The sequence below is a fragment of the Rhinoderma darwinii genome, chromosome 13 (assembly GCF_050947455.1).
Source record: "Rhinoderma darwinii isolate aRhiDar2 chromosome 13, aRhiDar2.hap1, whole genome shotgun sequence".
NCBI classification, from domain to species: domain Eukaryota; kingdom Metazoa; phylum Chordata; class Amphibia; order Anura; family Rhinodermatidae; genus Rhinoderma; species Rhinoderma darwinii.
This window is the reverse complement of record NC_134699.1, coordinates 13169725-13189281: the sequence shown is the minus strand read 5'-3', so window position 1 is coordinate 13189281 and position 19557 is coordinate 13169725. Positions and strand designations below refer to the sequence as shown.

General features: G+C 44.9%; 1 protein-coding gene across 1 annotated transcript in view; it reads left to right on the top strand.

Moving 5' to 3' along the window:
- Window positions 1-19004, top strand: part of VAPB (VAMP associated protein B and C) — a 25079-nt gene extending 6075 nt beyond the window's left edge. Inside the window, exons 2-6 of the mRNA XM_075846515.1 lie at window positions 12685-12837; window positions 14836-14939; window positions 15544-15624; window positions 16876-17052; window positions 17526-19004. Of these exons, the coding sequence (XP_075702630.1) occupies window positions 12685-12837; window positions 14836-14939; window positions 15544-15624; window positions 16876-17052; window positions 17526-17681 (671 nt within the window). The 3' untranslated portion in view covers window positions 17682-19004. The remainder of the gene's footprint in view (window positions 1-12684; window positions 12838-14835; window positions 14940-15543; window positions 15625-16875; window positions 17053-17525) is intronic.
- The last annotated feature ends 553 nt before the right edge of the window (window positions 19005-19557 follow it).

The window sequence follows — 19557 nt, the reverse complement described above, 5'->3', positions numbered from 1 at the left end:
GGAGCCGGGCTCCTAGCATCATAATGATCTATGGCGCTAGGTCTCGCTGCGGGACAACTGTCCCGTACTAAAAACACGATAACAGTACGGGACAGTTTTCCGGCAGGGACTCCTAGCGTCAGAGATAACTGTGACGCTAGGAGCCCGGATCCCTGAGGTGTGTTCGGTCCAGGAAATGTGGCCGAAATACGGACCGTATATCACTGACCAATCACGCTCGTGTGTCAGGCTCCTTAGGTTTCTAGGTTTTCGTGAGACATCTTTTCCTCCTTTTTGGACGATTACATTTTTTGGGCCTTTTTGTGTTGGCCATTTTCTTAGCCCGTTGAAATGTGTTAGGCCGTGTTAATTCGTAGACACCGCGGAAATTCCGACTGAATTTTCTGTCCGGAAATTCTGCGGCGTTTTCGCAAGAGAAATCGACATGCTGCAGATTAAGAATCCGCAACGCAAGTCAATTTCCACACGAATATTTTTCTGCGTATCTTTCCGCAGCGTCTGGATATGATTTGTTCAAATCCCATCCATTCTGCTGCTACTTTCTGACTAATTCTGACTAATTCGTCAGTATTTTTGCTTCGTCTGAACTTAAAGGGGTTTTCCCATGAAGGACGTTTTATGACAAATCCACAGGATACGTCATAAATGTCAGATGGATGCGGGTCCCACCATCTCTAGAACGGGACCCCCTAATCCCCGCACTAGCTTTTGGTGCTCACGTTGCCTCCCGGCCGCTTGATTATTACATGGTCGGGAGTTGCGTAATTCGCTGAGCTACGCTGTTTCCGGTATACATTACCGGCCATAAAAGTGAGTATTGAACAAATCCTATCTACGTGGCGCGGAATTTTTCTATACGGAAATTGGCCTACGGTGCAGATTTTAAAAACATCAGCATATCCATTTCTGTTGCGGACTTTCACTGCAGATTTAACCCCCTGATTCCCACAAGTTACATACGCGGATTTGCTGTGATTTTATTTTTCCCACCACGTGTGCACTTCAAAACCCCATCCACATGTAGCCGAAAAAATTCTGCATTGTATTGAGCGAATGCTGCAGATTTCCACATCAGTATGGTATAATATAGGTCGGCATAGGCTTCGTCGTCATACAAGATCACATTTTTTTTTTAAAAATTTTTTAAACTCCGGATCAATGTTATTTTTTTTTTTAAATGTTGTCGGCTAATAGGGTGTGGAATATAAATCCTATAAATAGAATGTGACGTCAGTATGAATAGGCGTTCTGCGCAGCGTTTGCATGGACAGCAGCAGAGGATTATTATAGATGTAGGGGCTTCATCTGGGCACTTTTCAGGAATATCCGCACTTCGCGTGCACCTGTCATGTTGTCAGCTGTTGTGTGGGGTGATCTAGAATGGGGACTATCACATCGCCCGGGTGAATCCGAGTCGCCTCATCACTGGTTCGCTTCGTCTTGTCAACGCGTGGGCTGCAAAAAGCCGCACCACAAAACATGTTTTTATAGTTGCAGAATTTGCCATGATCACACTTTTCACATGTGGTTTACTTGGCATACAATTTTAACCATGGACCTCGATAGGGCAAGAAAAATGTCTGTCAGGGTATGTTCACACGGACTATTTTCAGCCGTTTTCTTTGGCGTTAACGGCCCGAAAAATGGCTGAAAAATCGGAAGCAGAACACCTACAAACATCTGCCCATTGTTTTCAATGGGAAATACGGCGTTCTGTTCCGACGGGGCGTTATTTTTACACCTCAATTTCAAATAATGGCGCGTAAAAAGACGCCCTGTAAAAAGAAGCGCATGTCACTTCTTGAGCCGGTTTTGGAGCCGTTTTTCATTGAATCAATAGAAAAACGGCGCAAAAAAGGATTGCTTAAAAAATGGCTGAAAATCAGGCCTTGAAAACAGCTCCGTATTTTCAGACGTTTTTATTTTTTATTTTATTTTTAACGCGTGTGAACATACCCTTATGGGATGTTACTGTTTGGAAAGCCTATAGCATGCCCTAAAAAAATGGCGCAGCTTTGTCTCGCAACATGGTTATAAAAACTGTCATTTTGACAACCATTTTGAATTTGCAAATATGGCGCAATATGCATGTGAAGTATAAAATTACTAGGGACTTATTCAAATTAGTGTACCACATTAATACCAAGACGTGGCAAAGGTGAAGGACCACCGGCGACTGGGTCTTGGGCAGTCGGGGCTAATCGACGCACGAGGAGAGTGAAGGATCGGCCGTCCGATCCCTGTGCTACTGTAGCGCACATTGCTGAAAACCTTACTGCTGTCTGATAGACAGGTGTCCGAACACGCAGAGCATTGCCGCCTGCTGTATATGGGGCTGCGTAGCCGCAGAACGGCCATGTAAGCATCAGAACTGGACCATCGAGCAATGGAAGGAGGCGTCTGGCCTGGTTTCTTTTACATCATGTGGACGGGCAAATGCGTGCGTGTTCCTTACTTAGAAAAGAGATGGCACCAGGATGCATTATGGGAAAAACGTCAGGGGGCCAGTGTGATGCTCTGGACAATGTTCGGCTGGAAACCTTGGTTTACTGGCCTTCATGTGGATGTGACGTGTACCACCTACCTGAACATTGCTGCAGACCAAGTACCCCCTTCATGGCAGCGGTATTCCCTAATGGCAGTGCCCTCTTTCAGCAGGATAATGCCCGCGCCACACTGCAAAAATTGTTGAGGAATGTTCTGAGGAACATGAGAGGTCAAAGTGTCGACCTGTCTCCAGATCTCAATCCGATCGATCATCCGTGTTATGTGCTGGAGAAACCATTCCGCCTGAAAATTTCGCCTCCCATTAATTTTAATTGGAGTCGGAAACTTTTAACTAAAGGATCCGCTGCTAACGTCGTGAGGCCAGATATCACAGGAGCCATCAGATCTGGTGGCGTCTATGCCATAACGAGTCAGAACATTTTGGTGGCACAAGGGCGACCTACAAAATATTAGACGGATGGCTATAATGTTGTGGCTATACGGTGTATCTCTATATTATTCTCTCTCCCGGGTTACTATATACAGTGTGTACTCCCATGACTTTACTCACATGTACTTAATGAGTCCGTTTGTCATAAGTCAAGGATTATGGTCGCACCCGTTCCTATTAATAAATACGGTTATATAAATAGGGTGGAATTTTTCGGTTGTATAATTCCATAATGTATAATCCATATTAAAGGAACGGTCTTGGCGGTGTAACCTCGTATCTATACGACTTCCTTCTGTTAGAGGAGCCTGATGGCCGTTAAACATTCAGTTTCTTGCAGCCGCGTTATCCGATCTGGACGTAGACCTTAGAACCCGTCACCCGCTGTCTGTCAGGGTACTGTGTGTAGGGGCAGGGTGCTGAGCTGGCACCTTAGAACCCGGTGTCTGTCAGGGTACTGTGTGTAGGGGCAGGGTGCTGAGCTGGCACCTTAGAACCCGTCACCCGGTGTCTGTCAGGGTACTGTGTGTAGGGGCAGGGTGCTGAGCTGGCACCTTAGAACTCGTCACCCGGTGTCTGTCAGGGTACTGTGTGTAGGGGCAGGGTGCTGAGCTGGCACCTTAGAACCCGTCACCCGGTGTCTGTCAGGGTACTGTGTGTAGGGGCAGGGTGCTGAGCTGGCACCTTAGAACTCGTCACCCGGTCTCTGTCAGGGTACTGTGTGTAGGGGCAGGGTGCTGAGCTGGCACCTTAGAACCCGTCACCCGGTGTCTGTCGTGGTACTGTGTGTAGGGGCAGGGTGCTGAGCTGGCACCTTAGAACTCGTCACCCGATGTCTGTTAGGGTACTGTGTGTAGGGGCAGGGTGCTGAGCTGGCACGTGGTCTTTGAGGCATCTTAATAATCTATGTTGGCAGCGTACGGTTACGTTAATAGCCGTGTGGTGGTGGCAGCCATTTTGTTTGATATATCTCTATTCAAGAACCGTGCCGGCTTTGGTAACCTGTGATGCCGCTGGCTTTGCTCTATGAATTTGAGAAGCTGTTTAGGATCATTTGCACTTTTAAGAAAGCGAACAAACTTGAGGTGGTCTTGTAGTGTTTGACGTGGTTTGTTAGGCGAGCCCCTTGGCGACGGTGAACGGTAACGAGAGGTTTTTATTGCGAGCAGTGCGATTTATCTCCAGTACAAAGTGCTAGGTTCACAGTCTTTCACATGGCCATTCTTCCTGGGAATTTTAGACATATCCCCCCCCCTTTTGCTCTGCGAGCCTCGCCAGGAGACTATCCATCGTGGACGATGCTTAGAGGGGTTGTCCGGTTTCAGCAAATAAGACTTTATACACAAAAATAACCTTAACATTTTGAAATATACTTTCTGTATTCATTCCTCAAGCTTTTCAAGATCTCTGCTTGTTGTTATTCAGTAGAAACATTCATTGTTTATTTCCAGTAGATAAAATTCTGTCCATGGTTATGTGATGAATACACAGGTGCGCGGCTCGTTACATAATGTGTATCGGAGCTGTTTTCTAACAAGCCGAGCACCTGGGTCCATCACATGACCCTGTAGCGATCCCAGCACCCGTGTCCGTCACATGACCCTGTAACGATCCCAGCCCCCGCGTGTGTCACATGACCCTGTAACGATCCCAGCCCCCGCGTGTGTCACATGACCCTGTAACGATCCCAGCCCCCGCGTGTGTCACATGACCCTGTAACGATCCCAGCCCCCGCGTGTCCATCACATGACCCTGTAACTATCCCAGCCCCCGCGTGTCCATCACATGACCCTGTAACTATCCCAGCCCCCGCGTGTCCATCACATGACCCTGTAACGATCCCAGCCCCCGCGTGTCCATCACATGACCCTGTAACGATCCCAGCACCCGTGTCCGTCACATGACCCTGTAACGATCCCAGCACCCGTGTCCGTCACATGACCATGTAACGATCCCAGCACCTGTGTCCGTCACAGGACCCTGTAACGATCCCAGCCCCCGCGTGTCCATCACATGACCCTGTAACGATCCCAGCCCCCGCGTGTCCATCACATGACCCTGTAACAAATTTTATACCCTGGAAGTAAACAATGAATGTTCCTACTGAATGACAACAAGCAGAGGTTTTGAAAACCGTGAGACATGAATACAGAAAGTAAACTAGAAAATTGTATAACTTTTATATAAAAAAAAACATTTGTTTTCTGAACTCGGACAACCCTTTAATGTTTTGATGGGTTAAATTTAAAAGCAGAAATGTTAAAGGGGCTGTTGTCTGGTTTACAAAACACTATTAGGGAATTCTCTGTTGATAGAGGGGGATTCCTGTCCTCTGAAATGTATCGGTGTACGGACTCAATACAAAGTCTATGAGCCCGTACTCCGATACATCGGCTTTCTGGAAAAAGCTGAACAGACACGAAGCGGCGGAGCGCTAACACGAGGACTTGAGCTGCTTCGTTCTAGCGATTGGTGGGGGTCTCCGTGCTCGGACCCCACCAATAGAAACATCTGACATGTCACTATGAGATCTCAGAAGTTAGTCAAACGTTTAGCTACACTTTAAGGCTACGTGCACACGTTGCGTGTTTTACTGTGGAAAATACGCACCAAAACCGCAGGGATTCGCAAGTGAAAGCCGCAGCTAATCGTGCGTTTTTGGATGCTTTTCAGTGCAGTTTTTAAGTTTTGATGCGTTTTTCGCCATGTTTTCATGCTACAGATCTTGGTGCGATTTTCCTCATCACTAGGCAGATACAATACGGAAACGCAAGATAAATTGACATGCTGCAGAATTTAACATCCGCACTGCTAGTCCATTTACGTGCAGAAAAATACCGCAGCGAGTACGTGAGAGTTTCTGGAATCTCATTGACTATGCTGGTACTGTATCACGCTGCATGCAAAACCGCACGTGATACGCATCGTGTGCATTGACCCTTAGGGTTAAGGTGCGTGTTGCAGAATTGTACCTACTGGCCCCTACATGCAAAGTGGTGCCGTTGCCAATAGCAACCTAGAGTGAAATGAATATCATGCCTAGGTATTATCGTAATATTAGTATAATCTGGGGTCGAGCCTTGTCAGGCTTTGTGATAAGTTGATCTGAGTTCGCGTGCGCTGCCTAGGGCTTTGTGTTTGGCACCGTGTAATGGCGGTATTTTTCCTTTGAAGCAATATCTCCGTTAAAACAGCATCTGAGAAAACATGGCGTTATTTTTCTTTGTCACATTCTGAATAAATCCGTTCGAAAAATCGAAAAAAAAAAAACTCTGGAATAAATCTGAGGCGTATGGATGGCGTAAAGAAGAAATATGGCGCTGCACAAAAGGCCTCACCCTGCGTTATTTTTGTATTAGCTAAGGCTTCCTGCACACGACCGTGCCAGTAATTACGGGCACGGACAGTCGGACGTTTTTACGACCTGTGCTCCCATTATAAAGTATAGGAGCACGGTCCGTAAAATATAAAAATGTCCTATTTTTTTGGGCAGCTTTCTACGGCACGGACAACCTCCCGTAGATGTACGGGAAGGTGTCCGTCCGCCATAGAAATGAATGGGCCCGTAATAACGGTCTGTAATTACAGGCGATTTTACGGTCGTGTGCTTGCGGCCTTAGTCCAGTAGGACCCAGATCTGTCTCATCGGGTTGACCTGTTGCCTATAGCAACCAATGAACGTTCCGCTTCTGTTTTCTAAACTGCACTGAAAAATGTAACATGGACTCTGGTTGCTATGGGCAACAAGGCCACGTCAAGGCAGCATTGACATGAGGATCCCGGGGGGGGTTGTAGGTGGAATAGGTTATCTAAGGTTACGTGCACACTGGCGTTACATAGACAGGTGGCAGCAGACGGCAGAGAGGACGTATTACGCCAGGCTGGAGAAATGCGCCATCTTTTCCCATTGTTGGCCTCTCGGTCATTACCTGTTTGTTGTAAAATTATATTTCTGGGTTTTGTTTCCCACAGGAGGCTCACGTTTCTCTTTTCTTCCTCGCTAAGGTTGGATGAGTCTAGCTGACAGATAAAGAAGTGGTGGTGGGGGGAGGGGGGGGGGGGGCTGGCGGTACGAGGCGTTCTAGAGTGGCGTTCTTATAAATAAACTTGCGGTGGTTGCCAGCTCTTGTAATTGTAGCCAGGCCTCGTCCATGCTAATTACATTACTTAGCGTGATTTGTTATCATACCGCAACATGTGCCACATCAGACCATGGGTATTTATGAAGTGTGAAAACCGCTGAAAGTCTCATCCCAGCTCTGGAATCCGAGATATTTATATCTATATCTATATGTGTATGTAGGTCTATAGCTATATATATAACCAAAAAAATCTAGAGAAATTCCCTTAATCTGTCATCTGATAATCCGACACCTGTCTTTATGAACGTTCTCTACACTTACAGATACGTTTTACATACTTTTCTATGACCGTCTGGTAATCGGGCATCTACTGGTCCCATTTCGGCTAGATTAGGCCTCCTGCACAGGACCGTAAGGGTTACTGTGCGCAAATACAGATCCGCAATTGCAGAAACACCCATAGACTTGTTATTGCGGACAAGAATCGGACATGTTCTATCTTTTACGGATCATTTCTACGGCCCGGGTGCACATCCGTAAATATACTGGAAGGTGTCCGTGGCCTATAGAAATGAATGGGTCCGCAATTTCATCTGTAACTACCTGATCCGTAATTACGGATGAAAACTAAGGTCGTGTGCATGGCGCCTTAAAGGGTAACTAAACGTTCAACAAACTTGTGACGTGTCATAAGTTTTGATTGGTGGGGGTCAGAGCACTGAGACCCCCACTGATCGCTAAAAAGAAGTGTGGGCGCTCCGCCGCTTAGTTTCTGTTCGCCTTTTTCCGGAAAGCCGATGTAGCGGTGTACGGGCTCATAGACTTTCTATTGAGCCCGCACTGCGATACATTGATTTCCGGAAAAACCCGAACAAACAAAGTGGCTCACACGAGCAATTCTGCCGCTTCGTTTTAGCGATTGCTGGGGGTCTCCGTGCTCGGACCCCCACCAATCAAAACTTCTGACGTGTCAATATGACACATCAGAAATTAGTTGACTGTTGGTTACCCTTTAAAGGAATTTTACTGTAGACAGTTGCCGGGTTATCAGATGGTCATAGAAAAGTATATCTACTACTATATTCAATCACTCTACTACGTACGTCGTTTAGGTTTTTTTACACCAACAACCACCTTCTTACGCAATTCTTGATTTTGCTAATGAGTAGCCCAGACAGTATTTATTGCTATAATTATTGTTAATTAATATAAATATATATATATAGCGCCTTCATCTCCCGCGGAGATGCAGTGTCAAAATGACACATGGGTAATTAGCCTAATTATATGACTAAAACATTTAAAGATGGCTGCCGCAAACAGGACGGGGTTTTCAGGGTGACGTCTGAGTACTGCAGGGTCACTTTTTTTTTTTTCCCTTCGGTGAGGGACGTCTAGTTTTTGTATACACCTCGTATTGCCTTCTGTTATCCTGCCACATCATACATTGATTACTTTTCACCTTTTAGAAGTCACTTTTTTTTTGCTGCTTATTTAGAACGTGTTATTTCCGGGGGGGGGGGGAGACCACCGCCATCTTTATAAATAGGACTTACATTGCTGAGGTGGGCAGAAAGGTTTCCTGAGGGCTGGTCAAGACTCCTCTGTAATCCTGTGTACGAATATGAGCGCAGGGTTAACACAGTATGATGAGGCCTAACTTTTTGGGTTTTTCTCCATTCATAGGCTCAAGTGTTGTTGACGCTGCCGACCCCATGTGCACAGAGTCTGCATGGCGGCACTGGCAATCGTAGACCTCCCTCATATATACTATAGTATGTTGCGTCCATATTGCGCTGTAGAATGGCATATTATGGAACGTGACACAGTTTTTTTATTATCTCGACACAACAAAATCTTGTTATGCCTCAGCAAAAATAAAATAAAAATCGGAGTCCTAAAGAGGTATAATATGGGCCCATAAATTTGTACGCGTGCCATATTATGGCTCCGGCGGTTGTATGGAGCCACAACAGGGTTGCGTGCATGTGGCCTTATAGGTTGTAAAGCTTCCGTTATTTGCTGTTCTCATTGTAGCTCGCAATCTGATTTCCCTATCTAGGGCGCACTAAAGCTTGCCATGTTCGTGAGAGGTCGTTCGGACCTGCCATTTTCGGTGAGATCAGCCGTCTCTGTAATGTGTATGGCGATCTACGGAGTCTCATCACCGCCCCCCCCCCCCCCCCCCCGAAGGCAGCTGTTGAGGGATATCAGATCGTGCGTGTTGGATTTCAGCACGCCCTCTGCTTTGTATCCTTGAGGGATAACTGGCTACCGGCTTACTCCCCTCTTCTCTCCATTGAAATTAATTTATGGTGGGGTCAGGAGCGATCGGCTGAATTAGGCCTTATTCACACAGTTTTTTTGCAGGCAGAAAATTCTGCCTCAAAATTCCGTCTGGAATTTTGAGGCCGATTTTGATCTGCCCGCACGCCTTTTGCCGCGTCTTTTGCATGCGGCCATTAAGCGCCGCAGGCAAAAAAAACCGCTGTGTATTACGCTTTCTCTGACATTGATGTCAATGGGAGGTCAGAGGCGTAAATGCCCGAAGATGGGGCATGTCACTACTTTTTCCCGCGAGACGTTTTTTCCGCTCGCGGGAAAAAAACGCCTCTGCCTTCTATTGAATTCAATGGGAGGCGTTTTTGGCCGTTTTTTTGGTGCATATTCCGACGCGGTTTCCGCGTCAAAAAAACTTGTCAAAACTCTGTGTGAACTGGCCCTTAGCCCATATTTCAAGTGTAGGGCCAATTTCTAAGGAAGCCAGATAAATCAAACAAGTACTTAGTATGGGACAAAAACCCACGTGGTCACCCGGATAACCTACAAACTCCACACAGATCTTGTTCTGCCGCCGGCTCTGTACCAATGACCCCAGCGCCACAAGGAAACTCTTGACCAGAAGCAACGTTGGTTTTAATGACTGGTTATAGCGAGTCAAATGTCAGTAAGAAGTTTACCCATCCCAAAGTTTTTCCTGATTTCTGCCTAGTTGCTGAATTGCGTCATATACGGCTAACTTTAGGTCCGCCGGCCCCACTGGGTTAATAGACTTGCACATGTTTTCTGGTGGGTTATGCCTATGGTAAAGTATCGGTATCAAGCAATGGCCTTTAGAATTAATTTGCTTTGGTCATCGAGACAAGCGAGAGTATGTTCTCCTTTGTCCATTCTCCTTTTTTCTTTGTGTTTTTAGTAATAATGGAGGATCTTGCATCCGTACCACCACGGTCTTATATCTAATAACCACAGATTACTGAGGACGCTGTTTCGGCTTTGTTTGCGGTTCCTCCGCATATCTAGTGCGCTCCGTGAGCGTGGGTCAGGCTATCCATTTATTGCTCCGAATAGAAAGCCGATGACCTGTAAGTGATCATGTCGGAGAGATCCTGGGGAGTGTTTGCTCTGTGAAGACAATGAACGCTCTTTAGGTTGAGAATCTAGTTTGACAGGTTATCGATTTTGTTAAGGTTTTAGAAGCTGCGTTCCATTCCACGCCTTGACTGGCGGCGTTGTCTTGGTAATCATTACATCGCTTTCTCCTAATGGTACTGACCTTCCGTAGATCTCTCGTAGTTCAGGTGCTTTATACCAGTTTTTGTTTTACGTTTTTAAGTAGGGTTCAGTGAAAAACATGGCTTTGGTTCCAAAAGCAGTGACACCCTTCTCCACAGGTTGCGTGGTGTATTGCAGCTAGATTGAAGTGAATTGGGCGGAACTGCAATACCGCACTTAACGTGGGCAGGTGTGGTGCTGTTTTTGGAAGAAAGTTGCCATGTTTTTCTCTTCCTTGACCACCCCTTGAAGTCATCAGAGATCACAAGAATCTCAAGCTGCCCATAAGCATACTAGTTTTTAGGCCTTATCCGATGATAAGTTCTGAGTTGACACTGGAGGGGGAAGGTAACCATCATTTCCAGTTTTTTTTTACATGTTTGTAAATCCGTGACCCAATCCTTCTTTCAGATAAAATGTTAGGATAACACTCGCTGTGCTTCAGGAGTATGTGGTCCTGTAACCAGCTGATACTAAGACGTCGGCCGTCTATGGCCAACCTTCAATTCGGGGGGTAAATCCACACGTTGATGTCCACCGTTCAGCCATAACATTAAAACCACCTACCTAATATTGTGTAGGTCTAACTTGTGCCACCAAAACCGCTCTGACCCACGAGGCATGGACGCCACGAGACCTCTGGAGGTTTGTGTGGTGTCCGGCACCAATATTTTAGCAGCAGATCCATTTAAGTCCGGTAAGTTGTGAGATGGGACCTCAATGGATCAGACTTGTTCTTCCATCACATCCCACAGATGCTCGATCTGGGGAATTTGGAGGCCAAGTCAACAACTTTTTGCCACGTTTCTCAAACCATTCCTGAGCAAAGTTTGCAGGGAGGCAGGGACATTATCCTGCGGAGAGGCCACTGCCACGAGGGAATACCGTTGCCATAAGGAGGTGTACTTGGTCTGCGACAATGTTTAGGCAGGTCATACTAAAACGCACCAAAATACTGCGGCTTTCGCAGATTTACAGCAAGCCCTTGTCAGTCGTGGTAAAAAAACAAAAAACATTCTGACCACACTGTGTGTGTGTGTGTATGTATGTATGTATGTATATGTGTGTGTATATATATATATATATATATATATATATATATATATATATATATAGTCTTCTAATAATATGGCCAATGAATGATGGCATCAGCCCATATAATTTCATGAAGTTGGACGAGATTTGCTTGTAGGGTCCACTTTTATTCTTGTTTCTGTCCACGGTATTCTGTCGTATCTTCTGTATATTCAGTGTTTTGTATTTCCATATCCTGTATATAATGTGGATACGAGTTGTGGTTGTATGTAAAGAGTAAGACGCGCTGTCAGAAACTTGTCACACAAGTGTCACAAGATCATTCAGCTGACAAATTGTAGACCAAAGGGAAATTCGTTCCTTCTCTCATCCACTAAATTAACGAGCATTTGTCACTGCTCAAACCACAAAAAAAAAAAAAGGACATATCTTTTAGGCCTCACGGACCACTCCGGTAGCCTATTTGAAATTATTAGTGGCCCAGTTGTGTCACATTGGGATTTACAGTGAAACCTTTTCAGAAGACCACCCATGATCTAGACCAGATTTTTCTATGATTAGTTTCCATTTCTCTTATCTTTTGTATGTTGACTTCTTTGGGAAGACCACTTCTCCAGAACAGTTGTTTTTTGGTGCAATTTTGGGTGGTCCTCTCAAAGAGGCTTCACGGTATATGTGTAGATTGATGGGCTGGTCCACACATGGCTGATGTAGTCAGAAAGCCCTCTATAGTCATATTTGGTTGCGTTTGAGTATGTTTAGCTTCAGTGGTTCATTGGGTGCAGTTCGTGGCTCATGCCCTACCAGTGATGTTGACGGTGGTCTTGGGTCTCATGCACACGACCGCCTGTGCCGTCCGAGTCCCGTCAGTGATCCGTGGAAAGATAGGACATGTTCTATCTTTCCTCGGATCGGAGCCTCGGACCATTTTTCACGGACCCGATTCACCCACTTAAGCCAATGTGTCCATGAAGACTATCGGGTGCCGTCAAAAACTGGCCGACGGTCGTGTGCATGAGGCGTTAGAATTCCGACTGCTTCTTACAAGTTTTATTTCCTCACTTTCCGTTTCAGGTCCTTTCACAGATGTCGTTACAACAAACCTGAAACTCATGAACCCCACAGAAAAAAATATTTGTTTCAAAGTGAAGACCACGGCTCCTCGCCGGTACTGTGTGCGGCCTAACAGTGGAGTCATTGAGGCCGGCTCCTCCATCAATGTATCTGGTGAGTACTTGGCTATTACGAAGCTCAATTCCACCGCCATATTAACAATCCGTTTCAATAATCTGTTTTATTCTGAAAACTGAATCAGATCTGGTCAGGAAACCTTCCCCAAAAGAAAGGGTCTGGGAAATTATCCAACTCCATTGTCATTAGTTGTACCACCTCTGGTCTAGCAGCTTCCTGTACAAGCTGACAGCTGATTGGCCCATCATGAGCAAGGTTCAGCTTGATTGGTTAAAGGTTGGTTCAACAAGATCCTCCTCATAGACTTATTCACCGAATAAATTTTTTTTTTTTAGATGTGCAGGGGGATTATATTTAAAAAATAAAATAAAAAATAATAATAATAATGCTGACAGATGCTCTGTAAATGCGTGTTAATTTTTTTTTTTCTCACTGCTGCATTTTAATAATGACTCTGCCTGCACTTTACAGTATCCTTAAAGGGAATGTGTCACTAGAAATGTTTTTATTTTTAGTTAAACAGTTAGTGTATACATGATTAGACATTGTTCTAATTATTTTAATTTTTTCAAAAGTCAGGAAATATTATAAATTAGATTCTAATTTATAACATTTCCCTGTGCTGGTCACTAGAGGGAGCAATTCCCAAAATTGCAGCATTGGCATGTGGTAAAGCAACCTCATTGCTTTATGCTGCAAAATTTGAGAAGACACTCTCGCTCTAGTGAGCTCTCAGAATCCCCCCTCCTTTATCCTGGCTAGTGCCAGGAGAAAGGAGGGGATTGAACGGTCAAACCTCCTACACTGTGTGCCGCCATTTTTTGAGCGACTACACCGTGTAGTAGGCTTACATACAGTGGTTATAACACAAAACATACACAAACATGACTTACCTGCTCCTGCCGCCGCCTCTCCCTCCGGTCCGTCTGCTCCCTCCGCTTGCTTCTGAACACATGTCCGGAAGCCGCGACCGGAAGTAGTCATCTTACTGTCCGGCCGCGGCTTCCGGTCCACAAGAAAATGGCGCCGGATGTCGCTCGGCCGAGGAACTTCCATTTGGACTGTGTGGGTGCGGCGCATGCGCCGCTCCCACACAGACCGCGTACGCTATAGTGAATGGAACGGCTCCCGTTCTCTATGGGGATGTGTGTGCCGTATTCCATCACTGTATGTGTCGAAAATCGACACACACAGAGATGGGAAAAAAAATGGAAGCCCCCATAGAGAAGTAAAAGAATGAAAAAAGTAAAACACAAACACACAAATAAATGAAATGTATTTAAATATCAAACTAAAACCAATATTCTATTAAAAAAAAAATAATTCGTGACACATTGCCTTTAAAGGGGCATTGCCATCTTGGGCACAGGACATGTCCGCAACCTCTGTTCATTGTTTGAAAACGGCCCTAGATGTTCGCTTTTCCCATTGAAATCAATGGTCAGGTGTCTGTACCTGCTCGGAGTCCCCCCTTTAAGTAGCCATTTTAAACACTGTATAGTATGTATCTAAGTAGGGGGTTTCCAGGTTTTTTTTATACTTCGGGTCCGTTCCCTAAAAATTAAGTCATCGTGGGATTTCAACCAGCACATTAAAACACGAAATCCCACACTCCTTTCTGATGACTGGCCACGTCCTCGTCTGTACAGATCTAGTTGGGTGTTGACTTTTAATTCATATGTAGATCGGTTCATCAATTATGCTCTTCCATCCTAAAAATACTTCACCCAGTTATCCCAGTTTGTTTTAACTAATGGAACAATCACAGAACAGGTCATCCCGAAGACAAGACGTACTGAAGAAATACCGTTCATATGGTGTCCAGGTGGCGGAACGGACTTGATGGTTCTGCCGCAACTTTTTTGAAAGTACTGCCGTCGTTTCCTGAAGACCTCAGCTCCCCCCCCCCCCCCGCGCAGATACGAAAGTCGCTCCGTCACTACCCCTCGTGCGGTTTATGAAGTGTTGCATTGTACTTATGCCTTTATAGCCTTGGATAATGTGTTTATTTGAACCCCTTTTTCTTCTTTTCAGTTATGCTCCAACCCTTTGACTATGATCCTAATGAGAAAAGCAAGCATAAGTTCATGGTCCAGTCCATGTTTGCGCCGCCAGACATCACCGACATGGAAGCCGTTGTAAGTATCTTTGAGACCATATATAACCTTTTTTATTATGACGCCTGTCCTACAAAACTGAGCCAACTTCCTTTGTATCCAGGCGATCTAACTTTATGGTAGTATCGCCAGACTCCACTTATTGAGCGGCATTTGTTGCCGCATATTTGAGCCCATTACCGAATTATTTGTTTTCTCACTTTTACTTTATGATCATTGTGTCCTTGTTGCAATAAAAATCCGCTCTCCTTGCACTGACTTTCTATTGATCTTGTGGCGGGCTAGTTCTTGCACCGCATCTAATCAGAACAAGCAGAGCTGCAGTGTAGAGCATAGTGCAAGGATAGAACCGCACCCCGAGCTGCCGATTTAAACAGGAGGTGAACTTCTGATAATAGCTGTAAGCTAATGGAGCAGAAATAATAAGCTGTCAACGCTTGGAGAGAATAAATGTCAGATAAGCGGCACCCAAAGGTGTGGTGTATTCTTGATTCTGGACTTCCTTATGAAGCTTCCTGTTTATATATATTTTTTTGTGCAGAGGTATATGGATCGGTAAATATGGTCTGGATGTATAGAAAGGATATATACTTAGGGGCCTATAAAACTTTTTGATACTTTGCAGTGGAAAGACGCTAAGCCAGATGATTTGATGGACTCAAAACTCCGGTGCATGTTTGAGCTGCCGTCTGAGAATGACAAGCCCGTAAGTATCTTTGTGTTTTTGAAGATCACCGAATGCATTTTACTACATGTCGGAGGTGGCGGCCGTTCTGTGCATTTGACCAAAAATTTGGCCTATAGAAACCAATCCAGTTTTCCGCTTTACGCGTTCCGTGGAGGCCTTAGGGCCAGTTCACATGGAGTTTTTTTTGTTGTTTTTTTTTACACGGAAAACGCACCAAAAAACGTCCAAAAATGCCTCCCATTGATTTCGGGCGGAGGCGGTTTTTTCCCGCGAGCGGAAAAAACGGCTCGCAGGGAAAAGGGACATTCCCTATCTTCGGGCATTTACGCCTCTGACCTCCCATTGACATTAATGGGAGGAAGAGAAAGCGTATTTCGTGGCGCTCAATGGCCACGGGCGAAAATCGGCGTGCAGGCAGAGGAAAATCTGCCTCAAAATTCCAAATGGAATTTTGAGGCAGATTTTCCTCCTGCAAAAATCTGTGTGTGAACCCGGCCTTAGGGTAGGAACACACACAGCGTAAACGCTGCAGATTTTCCACCACGGATTTCATTGAGGAAAATCCGCAGCGTATTACAGTAGCAGCAGTGGGGGTGACATGTAAACAAATCTCACCCCCCCACACACATCGGGAAAAATCTGCCGAAAAGCGGTGCGGTTTTTGGCGCCGCAACATGTCAATTTATGCTGCAGAATCGCTTCGCTTCTCTTTTGTGTGTTTTTCTAATTGAATACCCATAGGACGAAAGAAATGATCGGTTTGGTTGCTTCAACAGCTACTCGACCTTCCGTCTGCTCTGGATTTTATACCGATATGTCCCGAAATATTTATTAAAGTGTAGCTGAATGTCTGACAAACTGACATATAGTTTGGATTGGTGGGGGTCCGAGCACGGAGACCCCCACCAATCTCTAGAACGAAGCGGCTGAAGGTCTCGTGTGGGCGCTCAGCTTCTTCGTGTCTGCTCGGCTTTTTCCGGAAATGTATCGGTGTACGGACTCAATAGAAAGTCTATGAGCCCGCACTCCAATACATCGGCTTTCCGGAAAAAGCAGAACAGACACGAAGAAGCTGAGCGCCCACACGAGACCTTCAGCCGCTTCGTTCTAGAGATTGGTGGGGGTCTCCGTGCTCGGCCCCCACCAATCCAAACTTCTGACATGTCAGTTTGTCAAACATTTAGTTACACTTTAATTGTTTAAATGAGCGTCGGATGTTGAAGAATACAGTTTGTATTTGATTCCTCTTCTTTTTCTGTTGCGTTTCAGCATGAAGGTGAAACAAACAAGGTCCTATCTAGCAGTGTAACAAAGACAGAATCCACCTCTATGTTCAAATCCATAAGTTCCAGTCTGGACGACTCCGAGCAGAAGAAAGTGTCAGAAGATAATAAGCGGCTGCAGGCGGAACTCCAGAGACTACGGGAGGACTACAAACTGCTCAAGGTACAGACGACAGAAAAAAAAAAAAATCACGGCTTTATTCCTATGGAGGGAACAGCTTGTAGCATAGAGCTCTTTTTGCTACAATGTCCCTATGACAACACTACCTGTCCTTTTTATTTCGGATCTTCAACCTTGTCATAGGGACACTGTATGGATCTACATCAATGTCCATTGGATGATCTGGATCCACGTAATGGGGTCGATTTTTAAAAGGGTTGTCTTGTCAAAGACACTGGTGGCATATTGCAAGTATATGCCAGCAATGTTGAAAAGGCGAGAGTCTGACTGCTGTGAATCCTGGCGATTGCTGGCAATGGTGCTAGAAAAGCCGACTTTTCTTGACTGACCTTTTTAGGGTCTGTTCATACGGACAAGTAGCTATGTCCTATCTGTAAGTGACGAGATTTTATTGTGCTGAAATTCCCCTTCTTGGCCACTAGGCTGCGCACTGACACACGTCTTTATTTTGACAGGAGGAAGATGGGTTGAGGATGCGAAAACTTCAAGCCTCCAGTAACCCCGTCTCATCCACTAGCCTTGTAAAAGAGGAAGGCTTAAATACCCGGATACTCGCCCTGGCGGTCTTGGTTTTCATTATCGGTGTAATCATAGGGAAAGTGGCCTTGTAGATGACGCATGCTTTAAAGGAAAGGAGAAAAAAAAAATTTACAAAATCATACTGTCGATGGTTTAGCCATATCCAAAAAAAAAAATTACAATTTATCCATGACCAGAGCGAAAAAAAAAAAAAGTACAACATTTCACAGGTCCTGCCTTTAAGTTCCTCCCTAAACACCCCCCCCCCCCCCCACCCCGCTCAGTACTAACATTTTGCTTCTAGGGTCAGATCAATTGTACAGAATGATTCATTAGCAAAGATCATTATTGATTCAATAACCAGAAATCGTCACCTAATTCTTTAACGTCGTCGTACTGTAAAATGTCATTTTAAAGACGATCAAAAAAAACAAACACATTTTTAAACCTCTGGATAAAAGTTTCTGGTTTAACTCTTTTAAGAAAAAAAAAATATGGAAAAAGTGAATTAAATTTCATCACTTGGGTCCAGTGGCGCCATCTTACACCCTGTGGTCAACTCGGTCCCAAGGGAGGGGGAAGGGAAGTGGTAATTTTTTTTTCCTCCAGTCTATGTATACATATATATATATAATATAGTTATACTTGCTGCTCATGAAGAATTACGTCCAAGTGTATAAACCTTCCCGATCCCCCGGGCTGTATCCTCCAATTGGAGCCTGCCTGGATTTGCACAGTCAGTTGCCAGTTCGAGGTTTGGGGGGGCCAGTCAAATGGGGGGGGGGGTTTGGTTAATCCTGTTGCCCTGGCTGTACAGTACAGAGATTTTTTTTTTTTGCAATGGTTATGGGGCGCCCCCTCTGATGACCCATATGTACAGAAGTTGCTTGTTGTATCAGGTATTGGCTCGTAATAACAGGGACGGGGTGCTCTGGCGTAGCAGTGAACATGGGGTGCTTGAGAATAGTTTTTGGAATAGGGACCAAACAGGAGACCATCATATAGTATTTTATGTACGGTAGGGTGAAGTCGCCTCTACCCTCCCCCATAATAAAGCCATTTTACAGTGTTTCCCCCGCATCACCCTCCAGTGTTTAGGTGATCTGTTGATGTGGATAAAAACACGTTTATGTCAGTGCGTGCGTAAAACCCGCACACGTTTCAGTATATAGTTTGGAGTTCATTGTCTCTATCTGTGGGGGTCTTTTGTGTGTTACTTCTGTGTGGTTAAACAAAAAAAATGTTGCCTATGAACATCTTAATACATTGGGTCTTGTTGAACATTTAGCGTCCCCCCCCCCCCCCACACTCTTTCCCCTCCTCCGTTCCTGTTTAGGTATAAAAAAAAAAAGTGGGATAAAATGAAATCAAACCCCATTAGGTGTCCCTGCTGTAAATTAAATCTTTCAAAAATATCTCCGTTTGTGTTTTTTTATTTTGCATTTTATTTTTATTTTTTTGGTGAGATTAATCTGTTTTCCATCTAAATTTATTTGTAGAAAAAAGGGATTAATACAGTTAAAATTAACGTGTGCTTTTCGTCCCCATTCAGACTTGTTTGGGATTGAGCTGCAATACCAGTGAGAACCCATAGACAAGAGTGGCGCTGTTTGAGGGCAAAAAGCAGACTCGATTTCTAATCTCATACAATTCCTTTTACGTTTCTTTTCCCGCTTGGACAGCCCGGTGACAAACTGGTTGCTAAGGATACAATATCCAAGGTCCGGTTCAGACCTTTTCCCCTTTATGACTCTGTTGAACCAAGCTTAAAGAGGTCGTTTTTTTGTGTTTTTGTTTTCTTAAAAGTAATATACTTTCCCTTAATTTCTACGGCCTCCTGATTCCAGCACTGTCACCCCTCCCCGGGCGGGGAATAAGAGAAGGAATGTGATTTTAAAAAAACAAAAAACCGTGACGGGTCCCCTTTAAATCTGTCTTCGATTAATCGGGTCTGAATTGTATCACTTG